General features: G+C 45.0%; 1 protein-coding gene across 4 annotated transcripts in view; it reads right to left on the bottom strand.

Annotated features, from left to right (window-relative positions):
• Window positions 1-24428, bottom strand: part of atm (ATM serine/threonine kinase) — a 244812-nt gene that overhangs the window by 60899 nt on the left and 159485 nt on the right. For 3 of the 4 annotated variants that reach the window (XM_072476780.1, XM_072476782.1, XM_072476781.1), the window contains exons 40-51: window positions 24200-24308; window positions 18946-19034; window positions 14605-14707; window positions 12941-13089; window positions 12188-12292; window positions 11725-11844; window positions 11028-11262; window positions 9722-9874; window positions 8985-9104; window positions 8385-8590; window positions 5829-6036; window positions 1944-2057 (exon numbers count right to left, since the gene is read on the bottom strand). In XM_072476780.1, coding sequence (XP_072332881.1) covers window positions 1944-2057; window positions 5829-6036; window positions 8385-8590; window positions 8985-9104; window positions 9722-9874; window positions 11028-11262; window positions 11725-11844; window positions 12188-12292; window positions 12941-13089; window positions 14605-14707; window positions 18946-19034; window positions 24200-24308 — 1711 coding nt within the window. Of the gene's footprint in view, window positions 1-1943; window positions 2058-5828; window positions 6037-8384; window positions 8591-8984; window positions 9105-9721; window positions 9875-11027; window positions 11263-11724; window positions 11845-12187; window positions 12293-12940; window positions 13090-14604; window positions 14708-18945; window positions 19035-24199; window positions 24309-24428 lie in introns of those variants that run through there. The other variant, XR_011935196.1, reaches the window with a different exon arrangement.

Genomic DNA, 24428 nt, shown 5'->3' with positions numbered 1-24428 from the left:
CCCAATCCCTCTCACCTCCCAGCCCATCTCAAGAGGCTGGTAAAATCCCAGCAACAGTTCCAACTAAAGCCGTTTAAAACTACTTTAAAGCAATTAATTATTTTACCTTTCCTTTCTGTTATTTAAAAAAAAGATTTAGAGTACCCAATTCATTTTTTCCAATTAAGGGGCAATTTAGCGTGTCCAATCCACCTACCCTGCACATCTTTGTGTTGTGGGGGCGAAACTCTCGCAAACACAGGGAGAATGTGCAAACTCCACACGGACAGTGACCCAGAGCCGGGATCGAACCTGGGACCTCAGCACCGTGACACTGCAGTGCTAACCACTGCGCCACCGTGCTGCCCCCTCCTTTCTGTTATGTAGGAAAACACTCTCTGCTCCCATTTTACCCTTCCTGAGTCCCATACAATATTGCTGTCGCCAACAATACTGCTGTCCCCAACATTCTCTCAATACACTACAGACCATCTCCTGTAAGGGTGAACCTCAAGACTCTTCTCTCTGACAGCCCAGCTGCAATCAGGAATTTAACAGTGCAGAAACTAGTAGTTGTGACTAAATGTGCAGGGCAATGACCTTCTTAGCAACAATCTTTCATAAAGTTTTCATCAAAATAATTTTATAAATGAAAGACACTTTGATTGCTTGCCCCAAAACCCATTTAGAAGAGAATTAGATAGCAGATCAAAAATACCGCTGAACTAAAATGATGCAAGACTATGCTGCCTTACCCACACTGGTCTGAATCAGGGGCGGGATTCTCCCGTACCCGGCGGGGCGGGGTGTCCCGGCGGGACGGAGTGGCGTGAACCACTCCGGCATCGGGCAGCCCCAAAGGTGCGGAATCCTCCGCACCTTCAGGGGCTAGGCCCGCCCTGGGGTGGTTTGCGCCCCGCCGGCCGGTGGGATAGGGGCTTGGCGCCACGCCAACCAGCGCCGAAGGGCTTCCGCCGGCTGGCGCATGCGCGGGAGCGCCAGCGCGTGCCGGCGTCATCCCCGCGCATGCGCGGGAGGGTTCGTCTCCGCATCAGCCATCGCGGAAGACCACAGCGACCGATGCGGAGAAATAGAGTGCCCCCACGGCACAGGGCCGACCGCGGGCCAGGCCACCGTGGGGGCACCTCCCGGGGCCAGATCCTCCGCGACCCCCCCAGGAACCCCGGAGCCCGCCCGCGCCGCCAGTTTAATTTACGCCTGCGGGACTTCGGCCCATCACGGGCCGGAGAATTCGGGTGGCCCCGGCGCCCATTGAGTCGCGCCGGACCCCGCCATTCTCCGAGGCGGGCGGCGCGACTCACATCGGGAGTGGGCGGGAAAATTGGGAGGACGGCGGGGGTGGGATTCACACCAACCCCCGGCGATTCTCCCACCCGGCGGGGGGTCGGAGAATCCCGCCCCAGGTCACTATTAACAGAACAATCCCACTGAGTATAATGTATATTCCCAGAATTTGCAGTAGTTAAGATTACATAAGATTGCACAAGATGTAAGATCTTATACGCTTTTGCATGCAAACAAGGGCCAACAGCAGCATCTAACCCACTCCTTACCAAACCATTTCCTAATGTGACCCCATTTTAATGTTTAAAATCAGTACAACCCCAGACAGCACGAGACACACTCACGCGCGCACACACACTCACGCGCGCACACACACACACACACACACACACACACACACTCACACAGAGGGAATAGGGTTATGGGGCAGGGTGTACAAGAGTTGCTGAATGGGGTGGGGAAGTGCTGTTTCACCAGAGTCGCCACTTGACAAAGCCTCTGAGCTTTGGGACCCCTGATCTAACCATTCAGAAATCTATTACGAATGTATCCATTTGATGGACAGAATAATCACCTTCAGAAAACTAAATCTAAAGGTCCCAGAAATATTTTTTTAATGGCTGTAATTGCAATATGAAGTAGTCATCCAAACAGAATACCTTGTTTAATACTTCATGAAACCGTTGCCCTCCTGGCATCTTTGTTCCCATGCGTGCAGCCAATTGGTACATTAAAGGTAAAAACTTGTAAGATGGAATCTTTTCTACAGCTTTCTGTTAAAAAAAAAGTCAAACAAGGTAAGAATGCTTTTGAGCCCTCCTATTGTGCAAAGTACATCCTACATTTAGGTTCAATGTTCACAGAATCATAAAAAAAACTACACTATGTGGAGTTTGCACATTCTCCCTGTGTTTGCATGGGTTTCACCCCCACAACCCAAAGATGTGCAAGTTAGGTGGATTGGCCACACTAAATTGCCCCTTAATTGGAAAAAAAATAATAATTGGGTATTCTAAATTTAAAAAAAAACTACAGTGCAGAAGAGGGCCTTCGGCCCATCGAGTCTACACCGACGCATGAAAGGCCCTGATCTGGCCATCTAATCCCACTTGCCAGCACTTGGCCCATAGCCTTGAATGTTATGGCGTGCCAAGTAGAACAAAGAACAATACAGCACAGGAGGCCCTTCGGCCCGCCAAGCCTGTACCGGTCATGATACCAACCTTGGCCAAAACCCTCAGCACTTCCTTGTGCCGTATCCTTCTACACCCATTCAAAAGTACTTATCCAGGTATTTTTTGAAGGATGGGAGGCATCCCGTCTCTATCAGCCTCCCAGGCAGTGCATTCCAAACCGTCACCACTCTCTGCATAAAAAGGTTTTTCCTCAAATTCCCTCCTGAACCTCCCAATCCTTACTTTGAACCGGTGTCCCCTTGTAACTGACCCTTCAACTAATGGGAACAGATGCTCCCTAACCACCCTGTCCATGCCCCTCATAATCTTTTACATCTCAATCAGGTCACCCCTCAGTCTTCTCTGCTCCAGAGAAAACAACACAAGCCTATCCAATCTCTCTTTATAACTTAAATGTTCCATCCCATGCGCCATTCTAGTGAATCTTCTCTGCACCCCTCCAGTGTAATTACATCCTTCCTATAATGTGGCGACTAGAACTGCACACACTACTCCAGCTGTGGCCTCACCAAAAGTTCTATACAGCTCCATCCTGACCTCCCTGCTTTTGTAATCTATGACCGGATTGACAAAAGCGAGTGTCCCATATGCCTTTTTCACTATCCTAGATGTTAATCTAGATTTTGGTTTATATTTTGCTTACTTGCTCAAAGCACTTGATTGGGGGCGGGGCGGGGAGATGAGCGGAGTGAGAAAAGTGATTTTCTTTGGATGCTTTAGGTACTAAAGAACCTCTGAGGTGGCCAAGATTTTGTGCTACAAGCTGGTTTAGCCAGTCTTTGGTGCAAGGTAAAGACCTGAAGCATATGGTATTTTCAACCACCAAGAGGATCATTAAGACTCTGATTCATAATTGAAGGGCCTGTTTGTGTTCATTAGCAGATAAATGGCGTTTTGGTGCTTCAATTATTGCAGCTGCCATTGATCAGTTGGTAGCACTGTCGCCTCTGAGTGACAAGGTTCCAGGTTCAAATTGTGTTTCAGGACTTGCGCGGAAAGTCAAGGCTGACACTCCACTGCAGTACTGAGTGTGCTGCACTGTCGGAGGAGTCATCTTTCAGATGAGACATTAAACTAAGATCCAACCTGCCTGCTTGAGTGGATGTAGAAGATTCCATGGCACTATTCCAAAGAAGAGTAAGGGAGTTATCCCCAGTGTCCTGGCCAATATTCATTCCTCAATAAACATGACAGAAACAGATTTTCTGGTCATTTTCAAATACTGTTGGTGGGAGTTTGCCGAGTGCAAATTGGCTGTTGTATTTCCTATATTACAACACTGACAACACTTCAGAAAGTACTTCATTGGCTGAAATGCACTTTGAGATGTCCAGTGGTAGGGAAAAATCACTATCAAGTATTTTTTTTCTCCTCATTTTAATAACCTTTCCAAACAGCAACTGAATAGGAATGAACAACCCATTGCTGAGGGCTTTGGGCACTACTTGAGTTATGCTCAATTTCCACTTTCTCTTGCTGCTGATGGCTTTGAGAACACTTTGGAGACATGCTGGAAGACTTTGTTAAGGCTTCACCAACCCTCGGTAACAACTGGCATTGCATCCAGTTATGGGCACTACACACCTTCGTGTGAAGGATTTTGGTGAATGTGAAAACATCAGAGAAAAGATTCATAAGAATGTCCAGGGATGAAGGACTTCAGTTACGTTGATTGATTGGAGAAGATGGGACTGTTCTCCTTGGAGGAGGTTGAGAGGAGATTTTATAGAGGCATTCAAAATAATGAGGGGTTTGCACAGAATAGATGGGGAGAAACTGTTCCCATTAGTGGAAGGATCTAGAACAAGTGGGCACAGATTTTATGTATTTGGCAAAAGAAGCAATGTCGACACAAGAAAAAAAATATTTCACCCAGCAAATGGTTAGGATCTAGAATGCACTGCCTCAAAGCATGATGGAGGCAAGTTCAATGGAGGGATTCAAAAGGCAATTGGATCATTATCTGAAAAAGAAAAATGTGCATGGCTTTTGGGAAAAGACAGGGGAGAGGCACCAAGTGAATTGTGTCGGGAGACAGCCAGCACAGATATTATGGGTCTGCTTCTGTTCTGTGACCATTCTATTATTTAACCAAAGGGCTTCACCTCAAGAGAGTGAGTGCTCTGCTGCTTCACCTAATAAGACGGGCAGCACGGTAGCATTGTGGAGAGCACAATTGCTTCACAGCTCCAGGGTCCCAGGTTCAATTCCGGCTTGGGTCACTGTCTGTGAGGAGTCTGCACATCCTCCCCGTGTTTGCGTGGGTTTCCTCCGGGTGCTCCGGTTTCCTCCCACAGTCCAAAGATGTGCAGGTTAGGTGGATTGGCCATGATAAATTGCTCTTAGTGTCCACAATTGCCCTAAGTGTTGGATGGGGTTAATGGGTTATGGGGATAGGGTGGGGGTGTTGACGTTGGGTAGGGTGCTCTTTCCAAGAGCCGGTGCAGACTCGACGGGCCGAATGGCCTCCTTCTGCACTGTAAATTCTATGATCTATGATCTAAGAGTCATCCATCAGGGCACTTGCCCAGGAGCTTTTTGCGAGGGGGCATCTTGGACACACGGAATGAGATGAAGACAAGAGGTTAGACAGAGCTGGAGGAGAGAGGATGAAGGTGGAGTCCTTCGAATTCTGCGGGTACAGGGCACCCTTCCTCCTCCGGATCTCCACCACCGTCAGAGAACTGCACACCCTTTCACTCGGTCCCTGAACAATCCCAAAATATTCTGTTGTGTGTCAGACAGCACACTGCACACCACAGATGCTACACCACAAAAAATACTTCTAATTGGTGCTTGAATGTCAAACCTGCAGTTGTCTGTTTTAGTGCCTCCAGGGATGTATAAATTATGTAATAATTCATTAATCCCAAAGTTATGGGTTCAAATTAGACAAACAAGTGTGTCTTATTAGCACAGCCCCCACTCAGTGTCTGTATTCATCGCTTCACTAAAATTATCACAAACATATACATTGTTGTATTAATTGCCAAGTGAAGTAGCACAGCCTGACAAGAGTGTTAGCACAAAAGTTTAACTTTTAGTGAACAATCTATTATCTTCACAACAACAGTGGAGGTCAGGAAGGATGTGTGTAGAACTGTCCTCATGAGATTAGGTGATGAGTTGTCCAAGCCAGAAGTGAAGGGAGGGGTCCGGTTTCACAGCCCAAATAGCTGCTACTTATTTGAAGATTTCTTGCATTTTAATTTGTGAGATTGAAATCGGGAGTCTGATGAGTGACAATTACTGATACGCTAACTTTAAAATTATGAAACATCACACACAATTTCAGTTTTTGCTGATTTTCAATGTCATCAGAAGCTTGACATAGTTACCAGACGTTACCTTCATGTTATTGTTTACTTCTGGAACATTTGAATTTTCTAGCCACAAGGAGCAGAGTCTAAATATACGCATGTCATGCTCCTCTCCACTCTGTAAGCAATTGATGTAGTTCTCCACTGCTTTACACAGAAACTGTTTGCGATCCTCTTGCAATGCACACATTGCTCGTTCATCTAATTCACATTCTCGTTGTACCTTCACCACATATCTAGCAAACAGAAAATGTTTAGAATGTGTAATAAAATCAACTAAGGGATGGTGTTTGTTTTTCAAACTGTCATACAGTTTCTCTCTCTGCATTTTCTTTCATTTCGGCCACTTATCATGACATGTCCTTCACTAGCCAGGAGGACAGGATAGTTAGTGCTGGGGAATTCCAGCAGGATGCATTCTTAGGATTTCTCTTCCTCTTCCTATGGAAAAGCAGCTGCTTGTCCTGTCCCAGAATAGCTCCATGTTTAAATTTGGTTTGACTAACTAAAAAGGAGTAATGATGCCAGCAGTATTAACATTTGTGGATTGCACAGTTCCTGTTCCGATACCAGATTAATGCTTGAATCTAATTCATCGGGCTCCTTTTGGAACTGCTTTAACAAGCTGACAAATTATATCAGACTCCCTGACATGAAAACAAAATCCTCTATAGGCTTTGTGAACTGAAAGGGCATGTGCCATTCAACATTTAACATTTTAAAAATCTTGTAATGGAATGAAGGAATGGAGCTGTGCAATGTGATGGGTAAAGGACATAAATGCCATACACAGAAAAGGCCAGGGCATTTAACTGGAACTAACATCAGCTTGCATTTATATAGCACCTTTAACATAGTGAGACATTTGACAGGAGCATTATGAAATTAAGTATGGACACCAAGCCATATAAGGAAAGGTCAAAGAGGTAGGTTTCGAGGAATATTTTAAAGGAGGAAAGTAATTTAGAGAGCCAGAGGGGTGAACAGAGGGAAGTTCAGAGCTTGGGACCTTGAAAACAGAAGGAATGTCTACCAATGGTGGAACAATTAAAATTGGGATGCTCACGAGACCAGAATTAGAGTACAGATATCTCATAAGAGCATAAGAAGCAGGAGCAGAAGTAGGCCATTTGTCTCCTCGAGCCAGCTCTGCCATTCAATAACATGGCTGATCTGATGGCTCCACTTGCCTGCCCCAACCATAACCCTGGACTCCCTCGTGAATCAAAAATTTGTCGAACTCAGCCTTGGGTATACACAATGACCCAGCTTCCACAGCTCTCTAGGGTAGAGAATGCCAAAGATTAACAACCTCCTGAGAAGGAATTTCTCCTCATCCAGTCTTAAATGGGAAACCCCTTATTCTGAAACTATGCTCAGAATTCTAGATTCCCCCACGATGGGAAACATCCTCTCAGTATCTACCCTCCAGTCCTCTCGCAATCTTTTATATTTTAATAAAATCACCTATCATTCTTCAGAATTCCAGTGTATATAGGCCTAACCTGCGCAACCTTTCCTCATAAGCCAAACTTTTCAATTCAGGAATCAACTAAGTAAACCTCTGCTGACTGTCTCAAATGGAAGTATATCTCACCTCAAATAAGGAGACAAAAACTTTTTTTTACTTCTGTGGGATGTGAGATTCACTAATCTGCTGTCCTTACCTGTCTGACCTGCATGCGACTCCAGGCCCACAACAATGTGGTTGACTCTTAAATGCCACTGAAAGGGCATTTTAATTAAAAAAAAAATAATAATTTACAGGATGTGGGTGTTGCTGGTTAGGCCAGCATTTATTGTCCATCCCTAGTTGCTCTTCAGGTGGTGGTGAATTGTCATCTTGAATCGCTGCAGTCCCGGAGGTGTAGGTGCGCCCACAGTGCGGTTTGGGGGGGGGGGGGGAGGTGATGGAACGAGGATATATTTCCAAGTTGTGGTGGTGAGTGCTTTGGAGGGGACCCTCCAGGAGGAGGAAGGGGGGGGTCCCCAGATATCTGCTACTTTTGTCCTTCTAGATGATAGTGGTCATGGGTTTGAAAGGTGCTGCCTAAGGAACCTTGGCGTGTGCCTGCAGTGCATCATGTAGACTGCCACTGTTTTCGGTGGTGGAGGGTTTGAATGTTTGTGGAGGGAGGAGCAATCAAGCGGGCTGCTTTGGCCTGTCGAGCGTCTTTGCGTTGTGAAGCAATGGTGCTAACCACTGTGCTAGCGTGCCGCCAGACTGATAGGGCAGTAATTGTCTGGTTTGGATTTGTCCAATTCTAGTGCACAGGACATACCTGGGCAATTTTCCACATTGCTGGGAGATGGCAGTGTTGTAGCTGTACTGGAACAGCTTTGCAATAAATGCTGGCCCAGCCGGTGATGTCCACATCCCCCAAATTATTTGAATGTAGGTCAGAGCGCACAGGAGTGATAGGGTAACAGGCAGCAGACCTCAAGTTCAGAGGGTAGAATGTGGTAAACCAAATTAATCAGAGGATAATTGTAATACAGTAAGTTTAGAAGGACTGTCTTACATTGTTTTGTAAAGAATGTACATTAATTATCTTCATGAAAAATGGCTTTCACGCCTGCTTACCTATTAGTTTGAATTTTGTGTTCTTTGATCAAATGGATTTCCTCTTTGGCATTCTTGAGAAGTGCACGTTTGTTTTCAAACTCAGATGATTTCATGTAATTATCAATACTCTGGTATTGTGCATCTGAGAAACGTGCCAACGATAAAAATGCTTCCATCTTCCCATTGTGAACTGTGTCCTTGTGTTGAATACTGAGAGTCACAGCCTAATAAATCAAATGGCAACTGTAATACCAGTTACATGCTGAAGATGTCAAAATAGTGAAGTATACAACTCAGGTTTCTTTTTACAGAGAAAGGGGCTGCAAAGACGAATTATGATGATATTAAATACCAAACTTAACAGTTTTAGAAAAATCCCTTGGGGCAATTTTAATTTTAATTTAAATTTAGCGTCTGCATTCTGCAATGGAGAACAAATGTTGCGTATCATGGAATGCTCAGTGCTATGGCAATTAATAGAACTCAGATGAACGATTGATGCACACATTGCCATTATTTGCTCTGCATTAGTTTCATTATTTTAGGGTTGAGAGACAAATTTGTTCCCCAAATGCATCACGACAGGACACAAGTCATTGTTTATTTACTCATTCTCACCTTTTCTAAATACTTCTGCATGATGGTGCCAGGACTTTCTAAACATGTTTCTGCCAACCAGCTTCCACAAAGTCGCAGGCACTCAACATACAGCGGCACTAATGACTCATTGCTGTTTACCTGAGGAGATAAAGAAGAACAAGCAGAAAGACACTAAAACGTCAGAAATGAAAAAAAGTAACCACTTAGCTGAATATTGAGGCAAGTATCTTAATTTTAGCACTATAATCTTAAACACCTCATCATCCCCTTCTGAACAAACACTACACACAAGTGATTTCAAAAGTTATGTTGTGGTGCAAAGAGCACCAATGAATAATACCATGCATCCAAGTTCCTACTTAGTCTAGAACAGGTTTGTCCAGTAATACAACCTGATGCACTTCTAATCCACAATTTATCAACACAGATAAGACTGTTTTGTTTCCAAAACTGATTTACATTTGACATACTGGAAGTTAGTCCCTGTTCTAACTGATTAAAAATGCTTATTGAAATACAGCTTTGACTATATAATTAACAAAATGTCCTGTAAAGTGTAAGCAGACCCAGTAAACATGAACCAACTCCACTACACTGTTCTGTTTACGTGCATTCACCAAATATACTGTGGTCACTGCAACCTTTTGGATTCACAACCATATCCCTCCACCCCCCAAAACCCTTAATTTACTAATCGTGGAAGAAAACATTTGATACTTTTTTTTGCTCGGATAATTTGAGATTATTGAACATACCTCTAATTTGCCAATCATCTGCTTGAGAACATCAAGAGAAAGACTCTGTTCTTGTTTACCCCAAAAGACCTGGGCTTCTTCCAGTTGCCAGGTGGAAATGCCAAACCCAACTGGGTTGTGTTGTTTGATCTGGAAGATGGCTTTCTCTGCCAGCTGCAACCAAACAATACTTTATATAAATGCTTATAAATTGAAAATATTCAGTCTACCTGAGAGACAACCCAACATACAAGCAAGGGAGACATCAGCTTTCTTATGTTATATTCTCGGTACAGCTTATATTGGTATAGTGCTTTTAATGTAATGCAATATCCCAAGGTACTTCGCAGGAGCATAACAAAACAAGGCATCATTCCAAGTCGCGTATGGCAATACAAGGTCAAATGATCAACAGTTTGGTCAAAGAGGTAGGTTTTAAGAAGTGTCTTCAAAAAATCATAGAATTTACAGTGCAGAAGGAGGCCATTCGGCCCATCGAGTCTGCACCGGCTCTTGGAAGGGCACCCTACTTAAGCCCCACGCTTCCACCCTATCCCCGTAACCCAGTAACCCCACCTAACCTTTTAGGACACTAAAGGCAATTTATCATGGGCAATCCACCTCACCTGCACATCTTTAGACTGTGAGAGGAAACCGGAGCACCTGGAGGAAACCCACGCAGACATGGGGAGAACGTGCAAACTCTGCACAGACAGTGACCCAAGCCGGGAATTGAACCTGGGACCCTGGTGCCATGAAGCAACTGTGCTACCGTGCTGCCCCTTGTGCTACCATGCTGTCCTTCAGGGCGGTCTTAAAGGAGGAAAGCAAGGCAGTGAAACAGAAAGTTGTAGGGAGCGAATTTCAGAGCTTGGGGCCCAGGCAACTGAAGGCGCAGCCAACAACGGCCGAGCAATTATGATTAGAAATGCACAAAAGGACAGAATTACAGCTGTGCAGGTATGTCGGAAGATTGCGGTGTTGGAGATTACAAAAATAGGGAAAGTGCAAGGCTACAGAGGGATTTGACAACAAGGAATAGAATTTTAATATTCGGACATTGTTTGACCGGGAACTAATGTTGAGCGGTGTTATGGAAGTGGAAATAGATAATTTCAGAGATGGCATTGAGTATGAGATCAGTGATAAATACACTGATATGATAATATAAACACTTAGAAAGGTCAAAGTTTTGCAGACAAAACACATATTACTTTGTATTCAAAACTTTAGCTAATGCATTCTTGCCTGAAATGCTTAATCTTTTACATGTACAATGGAAATACTATTTGATTACCATAGTAAATCATTTTTAAAGGTGCCAAACCTGGGAATTTCTGGCTGCTCGTGCTAATTTTGCCATTTGAAGCAAATGCTCAGTCAGAGCATCTTTAATGAAATTCTTCCTTTGATCATCCATTTCCTTTTTGATAAGCATTTCCTGAATAACTGTTCTCATGGCTAAGATAGGTTCCTGGAAGGTAAAATCGCTGTCCTTGAGAAGCTGAAGTTGTTGTTGCCATTTTCTGTGCACCTCATTTAATGCCTCACATGTCGCAGATCTGAAAATGAACATAACATCCTGTAGAAGTTTAAAACTAAGCTTTGAATATGATTCCCATCAGTTCAGACTGGAGTAGCCTTTGCTCTCCTTTCTTATCCATATCCTCTGCACCATTCTTAACACCTTGCTGGTCTGCAGTTCAACATACACCACGCAGTCACAGTACCATACACCTAAGCAGTTCTCGTAGGTGAACTGTATGGTGGGGTATTTAATCACCACCGACTTCTCAAGGACAATTTGGAATGGGCAATAAATGCTGGCCTAGTCAGTGATGCCCCCATCCCAAGATTGAATGAAAATGAGGGTACAGCCAAGTCTGATGCTGTCCTCATCTGACATCCATCCTTGTATACTTGCAGCAATAAAGAGATACCCGAGAAATGTCTCAGAATGTTCCACATACAAAGAATAAATATAACATCTCAGTATAAGTGCTAATAAAATATCAGCTGGTTACCTAGACAACAACTGCCCAATGGTTTCTAGTTCTCCGAGTATCTGCAATCTGCACAATGTAGGATACAGTGAGTAAACTGATTCCAAGCTGCCTTTGCATAATTCTTCAACTTCTTTCACCCTGTCGGCACAGTAAATTGTAATTCAGTGTCATCCTGACATCCAGAATGAATGCATGCAAGCGATTAGAGAACACACCATAACATAAAAGCAAAATACTCCAGAATCTGGAAATATTCTGATAGAAACAGAAAATGCATTCTTCATCAATAAAAATTAAGAAATACAAGTCTCAGGATTTGAAGACGTGCCTGAACTGCAATTAACATGAGAAATAATATTAAGCTGAATTGAAGTAAATATCAGTGTCAGTAAAGATGAGCAGGACAGTTCCAGTTATAATGAAAAGAAAAACTTGCTTCTGAGATTGCCAAGGGTGAATTAACCAGTGATTGCAAAGTTACCTGGCAAACTTTATGACCTCATGAAAAGCAGAAAATTCTTGGTCTTTCAGAGATTGCAATGCATTGTATACAGATTCATGATACCCGGGGCCTGAAGTCTCATCTCTGGGTAGAAACAACATAAAACGATCATTTAGCAAGTCAAAGATACATCAGTTTGCCAAGTACCTGCACAACTCCATTACTACAAAGTATAAGTGTAATTCAACAAGAGTATATTGAAGCAAAGATAGTGAATTTCTAGTCTTTTAAAATGACAAAGCTTGGAGGTAGAAAATGCAGCATATAACTAGGGGTTTAGAGTATTACAGGGCTGTTGCTGTTAAGCGCCTTGGGATGTTTTACTACTTTAAGGGTGCTACTTAAACACAAGTCGCTGTTGAAAAGCAAACACTCACTGCAATTTATAACAAAAATGGATTCACAAGTTACCAAAATAATTCTGAAATTATTTTTAAGTATTAGCTTCTAGGATAGAATCATTGAATGGTTAAAGCACAGATGGAAGACATTTGTCCCAATGAGCGCGTGCCAGCTCTTTGCAAGAGCAACTTATTGGTCCCACTACCTCACCCCTTCACCGTAAGCCTTTTTCCAATTCCCTTTGAAAGCACCAACTGCTTTTGCCCTCAGGCATTGAATTCCAGATTCAAGCTTCAGGCCTGAGAAGTTATATTTAATGCAATAAGCTAGAAATTTCACCAAAAGATCAGCATTTTTGAGTTTATTTGAAGCAGGGAACTTTGCGTTTACCTGCATTGGGGGACATGGTCCCATTGCATGTTTCTCCAGGCTGCCTGGAAACGAATTTCTTGCAATTCCTCACACCACTCTGCATTTTCAGCTTCAAGTCCCTTTAGATATGTAGTGAGAATGTGGCACAATCCAAAGTTCTGTAAAGCCTGCATTCAACATAATAAAACTCAACTTAGGATTTCTTCAAACTATTTGTGAGCAAGTTAAAGATAAATAAACACACAATTGCAGACAGGATTTGCAAAATGGGCACCATCTGTCCATTCCCAATGTTTTTGGGAAGTAAAAGAAAACTGAAAATCTGACATAAAAACAAAAAATGCTGGAAATTCATGGCAGGTCAGTTAACATTTGTAAAGGGAAGGGTGAGCGGTCAAGCATCTTTCATCAGAAGTAGTGAGAATTAAAGTTTGGCATTTCAAGGTAGTTGGAAATAACAGAAAAACAGGTGCAAGAATCAACAGATATGCAGATTGCACAAAGTGAGTTAATGGAGTTTGCAGGTTAAGCGATATAAGGCGGAATCGTCCCATCACACCTCAGCGGCTTTGGTGGTGGACGGTAGCGAAGAATCTAGTGGGAGCCAAAAAGTAAGAAACCGGTCGGTGTAATATCACATTGCAATTCTCCCGATGGTGAGTTGGTCTTCTTGCTGGCTGGTGGTGTGAGCATTGTTTGCACCTCATGAATGTTCATTAAAAAGCTTCCCTCCGGAATCCCGCCAGGCCTCCCAAACTTGCATCACAGCAGCGTGAAATTACGTCAGTCTAAAATCAACTGCTAAAGAATGGTGTGCGCAAGGCAGTCCTAATTTTGCAAGACTTTAGGGTGAGTACAACACTGTAATAGTGCTGCATTGCTCCTGATGCGATGTACACCACTCCGCTGAGGCAGATTGATTCCTGCCCTCCATCTCCATGCCAAGCTGGTCTTCATGAACAGCACCATGCTGCTGGACCCATGGACACTCCTTTGTCACTGTTTCAGATCAGTACTGTTCCAAAGGGGCAGAAGGGGTCTCCTTCCCCCTGGTGCAAGCTACCTCAGATCTAGTTGACATAGGAGTAGTTTATAAGCTCCCTAGCAGTAGTTATATCATTATACAGAGTATCAAACAAGAAATTATTGGAACTTCCAACAATGGCAATGTACTATTTGAGGGGTCTTTAATTTTAATATAGACTAGACCAATCAAATTGGCAACGGAGGTCTGGAAGATGAGTTTGCAGAATGCTTTTTTGACAGTTTCTTGGAGAAACGTGTTGTGGAACGAACTACGGATAAAGTTAGATCTAGTATTGTACAGGTGGGTCAGGTGGCAGGTGGGTGAGTGGGTCAGGCTGAGTCAGGAAGGGTAGTAATGGAAGAGGCTAGTCAGGTCAGGGAGCAGCTGGGTGGCAGGGGAGTGCTAACGTGGTCAGGTTGGGAAATCAGGTCGAAAGGTATAGTTGGCGTTTCGGAGGGGTAGTTGGTGGGTCAAAACAGGAGTGTGTCAGTATGAGTGATTGGAGGCTCAGTTCTGCAATTACCCAGGAGTTGGGACTAGTTTCTTTTTTGCCTAATGTTACCGGGACAATTACTGGATCACTTGTCCAACAACATTACCACTGTTTATAATACAGTACATAAATAGGTTTTAGGACTTAAGACAGCAACTCTACCTGGACAATACCAGCTTGGCGTGTAGAGACAGGGAGATTCATTTCAATATCATATGTTACAAGAGCTTTATCCCATTGCACTTCATGCTCATATGTTCGAATTCTGTGTAAAGGTAAAAATCAAAATATTAGCTTATAGAAACATGGAAAATAGAAGCAGGAGGAGGCCATTCAGCCCTTCGAGCCTGCTCCGCCATTCATGATCATTCCTAATCATCAAGTTCAATACCCTGATCCCACCGTCCCTCCTTCCCTCCTTATACCTTGATCCCTTTAGCCCCAAGAGCTATATCTAATTATTTCTTGAAATTACACAATGTTTTGGTCTCAACTACTTTCTGTGGTGGCGGATTCCACAGATTCACCACTCTCTGGGTGAATAAATTTCTCCTCACCTCAGTCCTAAAAGGTTTGCCGCTTATCCTCAAACTATGACCCCAAGTTCTGGACTCCCCGCACCATCGGGAACATTCTTTCTGAATCTACCCTGTCTAATCCTGTTAGAATTTTGTAAGTTTCTATGAGATCTCCTCTCACTCTTCTGAACTACAATGAATATAATCCTAACCGACTTAGTCTCTCCTCATATGACAGTTCTGCCATCCCAGGAATCAGCCTGGTAAACCTTTGCTGCACTCCCTCCAGAGCGAAACATCCTTCCTCAGATAAGGACACCAAAACTGCACACAATACTCCCGGTGTGGCCTCACCAATGCCCTATACAATTGCAGTAAAACATCTCTATTCCTATACTCAAGTCCTCTCGCTATGAAGGCCAACATACCATTTGCCTTCTTTACTGCCTGCTATACCTGTGCGCATACTTTCAGCTTATACAAGCGGGATCTAACAAAGTAGGGTTGCCATCTATTAAAATTAAATATCGCAGTTCATGACCATGTTTGAGGAATTGTTCAGCGCGGGGGGGGGGGGGGGGGGCGGAGGAGAGGGGCTAAAAGGGGAAAAACAACTCCCACAAACTGTGAACTGTGGATAATATTTTTTGAATTATATCTTTGTGCATTTAAATATGTTTGGAATAAAATATATTTTAAGAAAAAAAGAAATTCTGCTCTGATTAGTAAGCACTTGCTCCCTAATGGAAATTAGCGGATATCAAATAAGGGAAGATCAGCCTTTGCAATGACATTGGCACAGATTAATATTTTAGTAACAATTACTGCCAAAGTGTTGCAGATAAAGGATTAGCCACTAGAGGGCTTTGTTGTAAATATCTGTTTCATTGTTCAAGTTACTAATTCAGAGATAATGTTTAGTTCTGGAAGAATTTTTGTTGTGAAGGTAAAGCAATTAAAATTCTGTGCTTTAGTGGCTGTTAGAATACCGTAAGAAATTACAGTTCAAAAGATTACCTAGGTGTGTTTAATAGAGTTAGAATTGAAGAGATAAAGCACGGTGGCACAGTGGTTAGCACTGTTGCTTCACAGTGCCAGGGACCTGGGTTCGATTACTAGCTTGGGTCACTGTCTGTGCGACGTCTGCACGTTCTCCGTGTGTACGTGTGGGTTTCCTCCGGGTGCTCCGGTTTCCTCCCACATGTCCCGAAAGTTATGCTTGTTCGGTAAATTGGACATTCTGAATTCTCCCTCAGACTGTACGCGAACAGGTGCTGGAGTGCGGCGACTGAGGGATTTTCACAGTAACTTCATTGTGTCAATGTAAGCCTACTTGTGACAATAATAAAGATTATTATTATTAAAACAGTCTGTGGGCTTATCTAGAGAACTGAAGACATAGACTGGAATTTTCTGACTGTTCCAGCCAGCAGGATATTCCGGTCAAATGAACGATGAACCCCCGCCATGGGAGGTGTATACAACATGAAACTCAGTTGAGAGCGGCCAATGGCAGATCACCTCCACCGCCATGAAACACGCTGGGTGGGGGGGGTGCAGGAAAACACACCCATGGGGCGGGATTCTCCCCTACCCGGCAGGGCGGGGGTTTCCGGCGTAATGGAATGGCGGGAACCACTCCGGCATCGGGCCACCCCAAAGGTGCGGAGGTTTTTGCACCTTTAGGGGCCAAGCCCTCACCTTGAGGGGCTAAGCCCGCGCCGCAGTAGTTTGCGCTCCACCGGCTGGCGGGAAAGGCCTTTGGCGCCACACCAGCCGGGGCCAAAAGGTCTACGCCGGGCGACGCGGGTCAGCGCATGTGCGGGAGCGTCAGCGTCTGCTGACATCATCCCCGCGCATGCGCAGGGGAGGGGGTCTCTTCCGCCTCTGCCATAGTGAAGACCATGGCAAAGGCGTAAGAAAAAGAGTGTCCCCACGGCACAGGCCCGCACGCGGATCCGTGGGCCCCGATCGCGGGCCAGGCCACTGTGGGGGCAACCCCCGGGGCCAGATCACCCTGCGCCCCCCCCCCCAGGACCCCGGAGCCTGCCCGCGCCGTCTTGTCCCGCAGTTCAAAAGGTGGTTTTAATCCATGCATTCCAGCAGCAGGACTTCGGCCCATCACGGGCCGGAGAATCGGCAGGTGTGGGCCCGCCAACCGGCGCGATTCCCACCCCCCGCCGACCGACGCGGCGCGATTCCCGCCCCCGCCAAATCTCTGGTGGTGGAGACTTTGGGACAAGGCGGGGGCGGGATTCACGCCAGCCCCCGGCGATTCTCCGACCCGGCACGGGGTCGGAGAATCCCGCCCCTGATATCTACACTGCTTGCCAAGAAGTGTAGTCCAGAGAACTATATTTGTTTTGGGAACTAGAGCTAAATTAGTTCGAAAGTATTCAATAAACCCTGAAAAAATGCAAAATCTATTTACTTTGTCAGAATAAAGAAGTATTTGTAAATGAGGGATAAGAACCTAAATGGCTGGCTGAGGATATCCCAGGCTAGGCTACGCGTTTATGAGATGGGTGGAACTTGGGAAGTCTCTCTGGTTTCAATTTATCTGGGTGTTTGCTGGGATGGGATTTTAGTTACAGATTGGACCTTGTGTGGGTTGCAGCTCATCGAGGGGAGATAACAAAAGTAAATGACAGTTTTTCAGACCTGCACTGTAAATAGAGTAAAACATTAACTTCAACATTGACCGTACGAAATGTGAGTGAGGCTTAATTGCAGTTTGAATCTTGTGAACATCTAAAGCTGGAAGATTGCCTAGTTTGAAGCTGGTGGGAGAATCTACAGTCGGCCTCACAGTGATTTATTGCAAAAGAAAGTAACTAGCACATTAACTTGGAATAATGGAAAAGTAACCAGAACAAGGGACTAAGCCAAACATAGTCAAGGAAATGGAAGTTTTACCTCTGGGAATAGCTGGACCCGAGGAAAATTCTCTATGGAACTGTGGCAATCTGCTGTCCCTACACATTAGGGGCCGGGATTCTCGGAAAACACGGCTAAGTGTTGACACCGGCGTAAACACCGGAATGTTTCGCGGTGGCGTCAACGGGCCTTTAGGCCCAGTGATTCTATAGCCCACAGGGGGCCAGCACGGTGCTGGAGTGCTCTGCTCCAGCTACCGTATGTGGCCCTGCACTGCTCTCTGCGGGTCCCCGCATGCGCGTGGTGGCCGCTTGCGTGGTGGCCGCTTGCGCGCCAGCACGGCGCAACATGACGGAGCCACACAGCGGGCCGGCACGGAAGGAGGATGGGTCCCACCGGACCGCGTGCGCCCGCCGATCGTGGGCCTGGTCGTCGTGGAGACCCCCCCCAGGAGTCTGATCCCCCCGCACCCCCTCACCAGGACGGTCACCGTGGCCGTGGGTCCGAGCTCCCGCCAGGCGGAACCATGTTAGATCCACGCCGGCGGGAACTCGGCCGGTCAACCGCGGAGAATCGCCGCGGGGGCCTCTTTGATCGGCCCCCGATCGGCGATGTGCAAACCGCGCAAGTGCGGCCCGGCTTCGGGAGACGTCTCAGCGTCATCTCCGATTCTCTGAGCCGGCGCGGGCTCACAGAATCCCAGCCAATATCTTTAAGATCCATGTGTCTTAGAGGAACATTCTTGCGGCAAGTAGGAAGTAAACCCAACTGCAAACATATATGGCCATAAATTACATTGTTAAGTTAAAAGTGCTTGTTTCATTGAATTATTTTATATACATTAAAGTTTGTTTTAGTACAAAAAAGTGAAATCTTGTGGCATAGTTCTATTCGTTATAATGATGTATTTGGATTTCTTTTTGAATGATAATGGTGCCTAACAGGATAATGACAGCTGCTAATATCCATGAACTGTAAATTCCAGCTGAGGTACTTGCCTTCAAAACGTGAATAGATATGGAAAGAAATTGAGATAAGAATCCAAAACTCAACAAATCCAGTGCCATCATGGATTAATGAATTAAGGATCTTTAACTTTATTTCTTACCTGGCAAGTGGGTGCAACATTTTCCCTCCACCGCAGCCATATAAACTATCAGGTTCTCCAATGCTTCTGTACACATCGATAAGGAGCTCCTATTAGAACATATTAATTTAATTATGAATATCATTTAAACATTTACAACCCTAAATTTCTCTGATACAACAATGAAATCACTTGGAACCCAATGTAGAGCAAATTTATGAGTCCAAGATCTTCTTTACAAAATGAGGTACTTGCATAGTTTTACTCCCTTTCAGTAACACAAGGCTAAACCCGCTGGTAATGGACTTTGTTCCTATTGAGTCGAATTGTGCCCGTAGAAACTTGTCCGTTAAATCGCGCCCAACATCTTTATATCAATAATTCAGTTATCACAAATATGCCTGCAATGATAGTTGTGATGTAAAATTATTACAGATATCCAAATAATATTCTTGAAATTTTGAGCACAAGAGGCCATTTGGTTCACTGCGTCTTTGCCGACAGACAAAAAGCTAGCCAGCCTAATTCCAGTTTCCAGTACTTGATCCATAGCCTTGTAGATTATGGCACTTCAAGTGTATTTTCACATACTTCTTAAATGTGATGAGGGTTTCTGCCTCTACCACCCTTTCAGGCACAGACCCTCACTGCCAACTAAAAAAAAACTCCCCATTAATCCTACTACCAATTATTTCAAATCTATATCCCCTGGTTATTGAACTCTCTCTATAGGGAAATAGGTTCTCCCTGCCCACTCTGAATCTCTCAATTTATTATTAAATCTCCCTTCAACCTCTATTTATTATGGGCCAGGGTTTAGAAAACGCCAAAGTACCACGACTTTTAATAGATTTTGATTATGGGGAGCACAAGGGTCCACTCTCCAGGTGTTATGCAACAGGGACCGTAAGTATTTAAAAAAAATAAACAATTTTATTGAGGTATTTTTGGCATTGTAAACAGTTACAAAGTACAGTAATGTGCAAATATCAACACAAAGCAGAAACATAGTGCAAAAGACCACTCCACCCTCATAAACAGTACCCGCCTATTTATCCCTCCTATTCTACCCCCCCCCGCCCCCCCCCCCCCCCCCCCCCACCACCCCCCACCCCGCTCCCTGCTGACATTTAATTCCCCGCAACGAAGTCGATGAATGGTTGCCACCTTCGGGCGAACCCTAATACAGATCCTCTTAAGGCAAACTTAATTTTTTCCAGCCCTAAAAAGCTCGACATGTCCGAGAGCCATGCTTCAGTCTTTAGGGGCTTTGAGTCCCTCCATGCCAGCAGTATACGTCGCCAGGCTACCAGGGAAGCAAAGGCCAAGACGTCGGCCTCCCACTCCTCCTGGACCCTCGGGTCTTCCGTGACACCCCAAAATTGCCACCACTGGACTCATCACCACCCTAGTTTTCAGTACCTGGGACATGACGTCCGCAAATCCCTCCCAGTATCTCCTAAGTTTTGGGCATGCCCAGAACATGTGGACGTGATTCGCTGGCCTTCCCGCACACCTAGCGCATTTATCCTCCACCCCAAAAAATTTACTCATCCGGGCCACCGTCATGTGGGCCCGGTGGACGACCTTGAACTGCATCTGAATCAGGCTGAGCCTAGTACATGTTGCAGTTGAATTTACCCTACTCCGGGATTCCGCCCATACCCCGTCCTCCATCTCCTCGCCGAGTTCCTCCTCCCACTTGAGCTTCAGTTCCTCTGTCTGGGACTCCTCCCCTTTCATAAGTTCACGGTAAATATCCAAGATTTTCCCCTCTCCTACCTCTCCTCTAGACACTACTCTGTCCTGGATCCCATTTGGCGGGAGGCGTGGGATGGATGGGACCTGTCTACGTATGAAGTCACGTGCTTGCAAGTACCGAAAGTCATTCCCCTCCGACTAGTCCGAATTTCTCCTCCAAGGCCCTCATGCTCGAGAACCCCCCGCCCCCCAGAACATATCGCCCATCCTTCCCCCGCCCCCCCCACGCTCGGAATCCACCGTCCATACTCCCAGGGGCGAATCGGCGGTTGTCGCATAATGGAGACCAGACCGATGCTCCCACCTCCCCTACATACTTCCTCCACTGGCCCCAGATCCGCAGGGCTGCCGCCACTACCGGGCTGGTGGAGTACCTGGCCGGCGGGAGCGGTAGGGGGGCCGTGACCAGGGCTGCCAAACTGGTGCCCCTGCATGAAGCCGCCTCCAGTCGCCCCCAAATAGAGACCATAAGTATTTTTAAAACAAAACAATATTTATTCTATGAACCCAGTTAACATTTTATAAAACACACAGTAAACATCTTATCAACTACCAACACATGTAACCCCACAGATACAATACTCTATAGGTAACCCTTAATACCTTTCCTCGCAACATCCATAAGTTAAACCCTTTTTAATTAAGACAGCAGGTTTAAATTCTCTACAGAAACAGGTATTACTTTGAAATCATCAAGTGAGCTGAAGACATTCTTTAGCTTGTAGAAAGAGAGATCATTACACATCTGCTTGCTCTGAATACAGCTCTCCTACTCAAAGCTAAACTAAACAGAGCCAAAAAGAGCTTTCAACTCCACCCACACAATGACACCACTGCAGCCATTAGATAAAGCACACTTTTCTTAAAGGGACATTCATATGACACTGTGCCAAAAAAAAATAACCCTGGTTAATCCAATCTTTCCGCATCGCTAAATTCTTAAATGTCTGGCAACATTGTTGTAAATCTCCTCTTATTTCTCTGTACTGTGATCACATCCTTCCTGTAATGTGGTGACCAGAATGCTGTACTGCAGCCTAACTAGTGTGTTATAAAGTTCCAGCATAAACTTCCTGCTCTTGTATTCTACATGTTGGCTAATAAAGTTTCCTGTATGCCTTCTTATCCACTTGTCCTGTTACATTTTGGGATCTATGGACATATACTCCAATGCGCCTCATTCCTCTATACTTCTTAGTGCCCTACCATTTATTATGTATTCCTTTGCCTCGTTTGGCATCCTCAAATACATTACCTCCCACTTCACTGGTTTGAATTCTCACATGACCAGTCCTTTTATTACGGGCCAGGGTTTAGAAAACCCCAAAGTGTATCATGGAGTTTACCTGGCCCATAACTTTTAATAGATTTTGGTTATGGGAGCACAAGGGCCCACTCTACAGGTGTGATGCAACAGAGATCTAAAGAACTTTTAAAACAAAACAATGTTTATTCTATGAATCCAGTTAACATTTTATAAACACACAGTAAACATCTTAGCAACTATCAACTCAAATACACCCCCAAAGAATACAGTACTCTATAAGTAACCCTTAATCTTCCCTAGCAACAGCCATAAGACAAATACCCTCTTTAACAAAGACAGCTGGTATAAATTCTCTACTGAGAGCAGTTATCACTTTTAAATTAGCAAGTGATCTGAAGACATTCTTTTCATGCGGAGAGAGATCAAAATTACACCTTGTTTGGATGCAGCTCCAACTCTGAGAACGAAACTAAACACACACTGTAGCTGCCAGCTCAAAAACGAAAGTAAAAGCAGACAGACAGCCCAGCTCCACCCAGGCTCTGACATCACTGCAGCTATTTGATAAACACCCATTTCTTAAAGGTACATCCACTACAGCTATTTGATAAACACCCATTTCTTAAAGGTACTCTCACATGATACTTTGTCTACAGCTATCTTCCACACCATCAACCACATGGCCAATTCTTGTATCATCTAAAACTTAATCATATTCTGTACAATTCAGTTGAAATCTGAGTATTGAATCCTGTGGAACCCCACTGAAAACAGCCTTCCAGTCACAAAGACAGCCAATGACCAGCTACTCCCACCACTGCGCCAACTTTGGGTCCAATTTGCCAGTTTTTCTTGGCTCTCATGCCGTTCAATTTTCTGATCAGCCACCATGTGGGACCTTATCCAAAGTCTTGCTAAAGTCAATGCAGACCATATCAAACATGCTAGCTTCATCAACCCTCTTTGTTACCTCTTCAAAAATTCAAGCAAGTTAGTCAGACATGATCTTCCCGTAACAAATTCATGCTCACTCTCCTTGATCAATCTGTGTCTTTCTAAATGATGATTATCATCATCTCAAAACTTTTCTGATAATTTGCCCACCACTGAAATTAGGTCTGAAATTATTTGGTCCATCCCTTTACCCATTTGAAAAGAACAGTTTGTGGGTTATAATGTCAAAGAATAAACTTCATATTTTTTGTTCAGTGGCTAACTTAACATTTTAATAACATTGCTAATTTGCAATTCAGTACGAGAAGATTATCCACATTAATCTTTAGTCACCTCCATGAGACAACATGATTGCAGTCAAATGCAAGTCTCAATATAGATTAATTTCCATTGTTGGGATATGGTGGGCGGGATTCTACGACCCTGCGGCGAGTCGGAGAATCAGTGGCAGGCCGTGCGAATCGCGCCACGCCGCCGGCACGTGATTCTCCGCAGAGCGGAGAATCGGCGCCGCTGTGGCGCGGTCGCTCTACGCGGCCAGCCCACCAATTCTCCGGCCTGCATGGACCGAGCGGCCGTAAGAAAAGAGCCGAGTCCCGTCGGCGCCGTTCTAATCTGCTCTGGGCCGGCGGGACCTCGGCGTGTAAGGGTCGGGTGGCGGTCTGTAGGGGGGATGGGGGGGCCTCCGATATGGCCTGGCCTGCGATCGGGGCCCACCGAACGGCGGGCCGGCCTCTGTGGCTGGAGGCCTCCTTTCCTACGCGCCGGCCCCTGTAGTCCTGCACCATGTTGCGTCGGGGCCGGCGCATTGAAGGAGGCCACTGCGCATGCGCACGCTGGCGCCGGTGCCACTGCGCATGTCCTCATTGGCGACGGCACAACTGCATGTGCGGATCACGTGGTGCACAGTTTGCGCCGGGATCTGCAGCTGGAGCGGCGCGAACCGCTCTAGCGCCATGCTGGCCCCCTGGAGGGGCAAGAATTAGTCGTGAGGCTCGTTCACGCCGTCGTAAAACGCGATGGCGTTTATGACGGCGTGGACACTCTGCTGTGGGATTGGAGAATCCCGCCCAATAGCTGTGACTGACTGCTAAACGCAGGCATGGCAAATTCTTGTTTATTTATTTATTAAATATTTTATCAAGCGCCAAATTATCCTTCATGCATTCAAGTGTTTAATACGAATGGCCTAATAGGGTCTATTCATATTCTGCCTTGCAGAGTTTATTGCAGATATGGGAGGAGAAGATAAATGTTTCAAGGAGATATTGAAGATCCATTTTAGGCCAATACCTGTAAACCAATCCCTGTTTCTTCTTTGCTTTTGTTGCTCAAGCTGGAGATTGTTAGTTCTTGGCTGGTCTCATCAAACTTTAGGCTGCGTGCAGCTTTGTAAGAACTCCTAACAAAATCAGAAACACGGTTATTTCAACTTAGGTTGTAGTATCTGCAGTGTCTTGCTAGGAATGTCTCATTATTTACCCGATGTAGAAAATATATTTCATACCAAGAGTTTGCAGAA

This window comes from Scyliorhinus torazame, chromosome 15 (assembly GCF_047496885.1).
Source record: "Scyliorhinus torazame isolate Kashiwa2021f chromosome 15, sScyTor2.1, whole genome shotgun sequence".
Taxonomy (NCBI): Eukaryota; Metazoa; Chordata; class Chondrichthyes; order Carcharhiniformes; family Scyliorhinidae; genus Scyliorhinus; species Scyliorhinus torazame.
This window is presented reverse-complemented; position numbering and strand designations above follow the sequence as displayed.